This window comes from Symphodus melops (assembly GCF_947650265.1).
Source record: "Symphodus melops genome assembly, contig: scaffold_225, whole genome shotgun sequence".
Taxonomy (NCBI): domain Eukaryota; kingdom Metazoa; phylum Chordata; class Actinopteri; order Labriformes; family Labridae; genus Symphodus; species Symphodus melops.
Genome location: NW_027636423.1, coordinates 42,364 through 44,296, shown reverse-complemented (window position 1 = coordinate 44,296; position 1,933 = coordinate 42,364). Strand labels below are relative to the sequence as shown.

The 1,933-nt window shown below is 43.7% G+C and overlaps 1 protein-coding gene across 1 annotated transcript; it reads right to left on the bottom strand.

Moving 5' to 3' along the window:
- Nucleotides 1-30: 30 nt before the first annotated feature.
- On the bottom strand, nucleotides 31-1,530 carry LOC306819539 (sodium/potassium-transporting ATPase subunit beta-3-like; the record flags this gene model as incomplete). The annotated part of the gene is made up of 3 exons (XM_079373354.1): nucleotides 1,093-1,530; nucleotides 316-444; nucleotides 31-129 (listed from the first exon to the last, which is right to left on the bottom strand). Coding segments are annotated over exons 1-3 (493 nt in total), but the record flags the coding sequence as incomplete, so codon positions are not given.
- Nucleotides 1,531-1,933: the final 403 nt, after the last annotated feature.

The following is a 1,933-nucleotide window of genomic DNA, read 5'->3' as shown; positions in this document are numbered from 1 at the left end:
GTGTGTGTGTGTGTGCACGTTCATACTCACGTTGTAGCAGCTCGTGGACTTGTTGGACGTACTCTTCGTACTGCGGCGCGTCGCTGCGGTTGAAGGAAATTTCAGCTGCATGGGGACGAATCACCAAACCTGTTCCCCAAAAATCATCATCAAAACATGTTAAATATAAAATATGATCAAAATAAAGTCATTTAGATGTTGTCATGACAACGACTTTCTCTTCTTTGAGTGACGCACCAACCTGCATAACTAGAGAAGTAAAAGTCTTCAGTATAGAGAAAGGTAAACATGAGGGTTAGGGTTAGACAGACTCACCTGGATGTGCTACTCGATCCTGACAGCTTGGAACGTTTTCATCTAAAGTCTGCAACATGACCCACATGGTGACAAAGAACATTCCTGCCAGAAAGGTGTAGAAGACGAGGTAGAAGAGAAGGATGCACCCTACAGGAGACAAACCAGAATCAGACGTCAGAAGAAGCAAAGAGAGAACAGTAACTGGACCTTGTTCTGGCCCGGTTACATAAAACATGAACAAATACTGTACATGCAGAATGGAGCTAAGATCTAATCAGTGCATGGACTGATGTTCTGGCCAATACATGATGTTCATTCATGGCTGTATCGGAGCTTGGAACATTTCTAATCACCATTTTTGACATTTGGATTCACCCCATGTGAACACCTTGACAAGAAGTCCGAACTGATCGAAGATTTGTGTCACCAGGACGTCTTAGTACTCACCTGCTGCACACCTGAGTGCACTCTGTGCTCAGGGAGGGGGAGGTGTATGTAGAGGAGTGATGATATTTGAATGTGTTCTATATGTCACTCTCTATGTTCTTGAGCAGACTGTTTAAGGAGGCCGTGAAGTTAAACGTTGATCTCAGTGTTGGATCTGATTCGTCAGATTAACCACGTGTGATAACCCTGAGAGAGATGATGCTCTTTAATAAATAAATATTATATAATACGTTTTCAATAAACCTGGACATTGATCACATCCATCATTACACGCAAACACAAATCATGCACGCGGACACGGTCTCGCGCTTACACACACACGGAGACCAATGACCGGTTCTGTCTTACCCCAACTCCTGGCGGTCCGGCCCATGAACTCTCCGGTCCTCGGGTTGTAGATTGCATCCTTCCAGGAATCCTTCTTGTCCTCTTTTCTTTCTTCATTCCTCTCTTCCTTTTTTTCTTCTTTGGTCTCCTTGTTTACGTCCTCCTTCTGCTCCTCCTTTACCTCCTCCTTCTGTTCCTCCTTTACGTCCTCTTTCTGCTCCTCCTTTACCTCCTCTTTCTGCTCCGAGTTCGGCTCGGGGTTCGTCTGCTGCGGACTAGAAGCCATCCTGCCGGACTAAGGGTGATCCGGGCTAATGAACAGTAAACCAGGTTAAAACGATCCGTGAGATTAGAAAGCGGAGCTCGTAGTGTGACTCTACAGACGCGCGCGCGCACACACAAACACACACACGCAGATGCACACACGCGTACACAGACTGCTGCAGAACCATGCGCCTGCGCAGAAGAGAGCCCTGAGGGGTCCGCGTGATAACGTGAGCAGTTCTGCTCTAGATAACGTGTCATCATCTGAGCATTAAAATAATAATAATGAATCACATTTTAATAAAGAGTCTCCTCATAGTTTTATCATGATAAAAATCATCTATAGGAGAGACTGCATGGAAGGTTTTACCTCACACAGAAGATCCTCTGAATGTTCCAGATGTCATATCATCCATTCAAAGCCACTTTATATCATAGAATGTATTTTTATATCATATGATGTAAAATGGCTCATTTATGTGTTAAATTACATCTTACAAGTTACTCATTCTTAAACTGCTGAAGGACGGACGAATGGATGGATAGATAGATAGATAGATAGATAGATAGATAGATAGATAGATAGATAGATAGATAG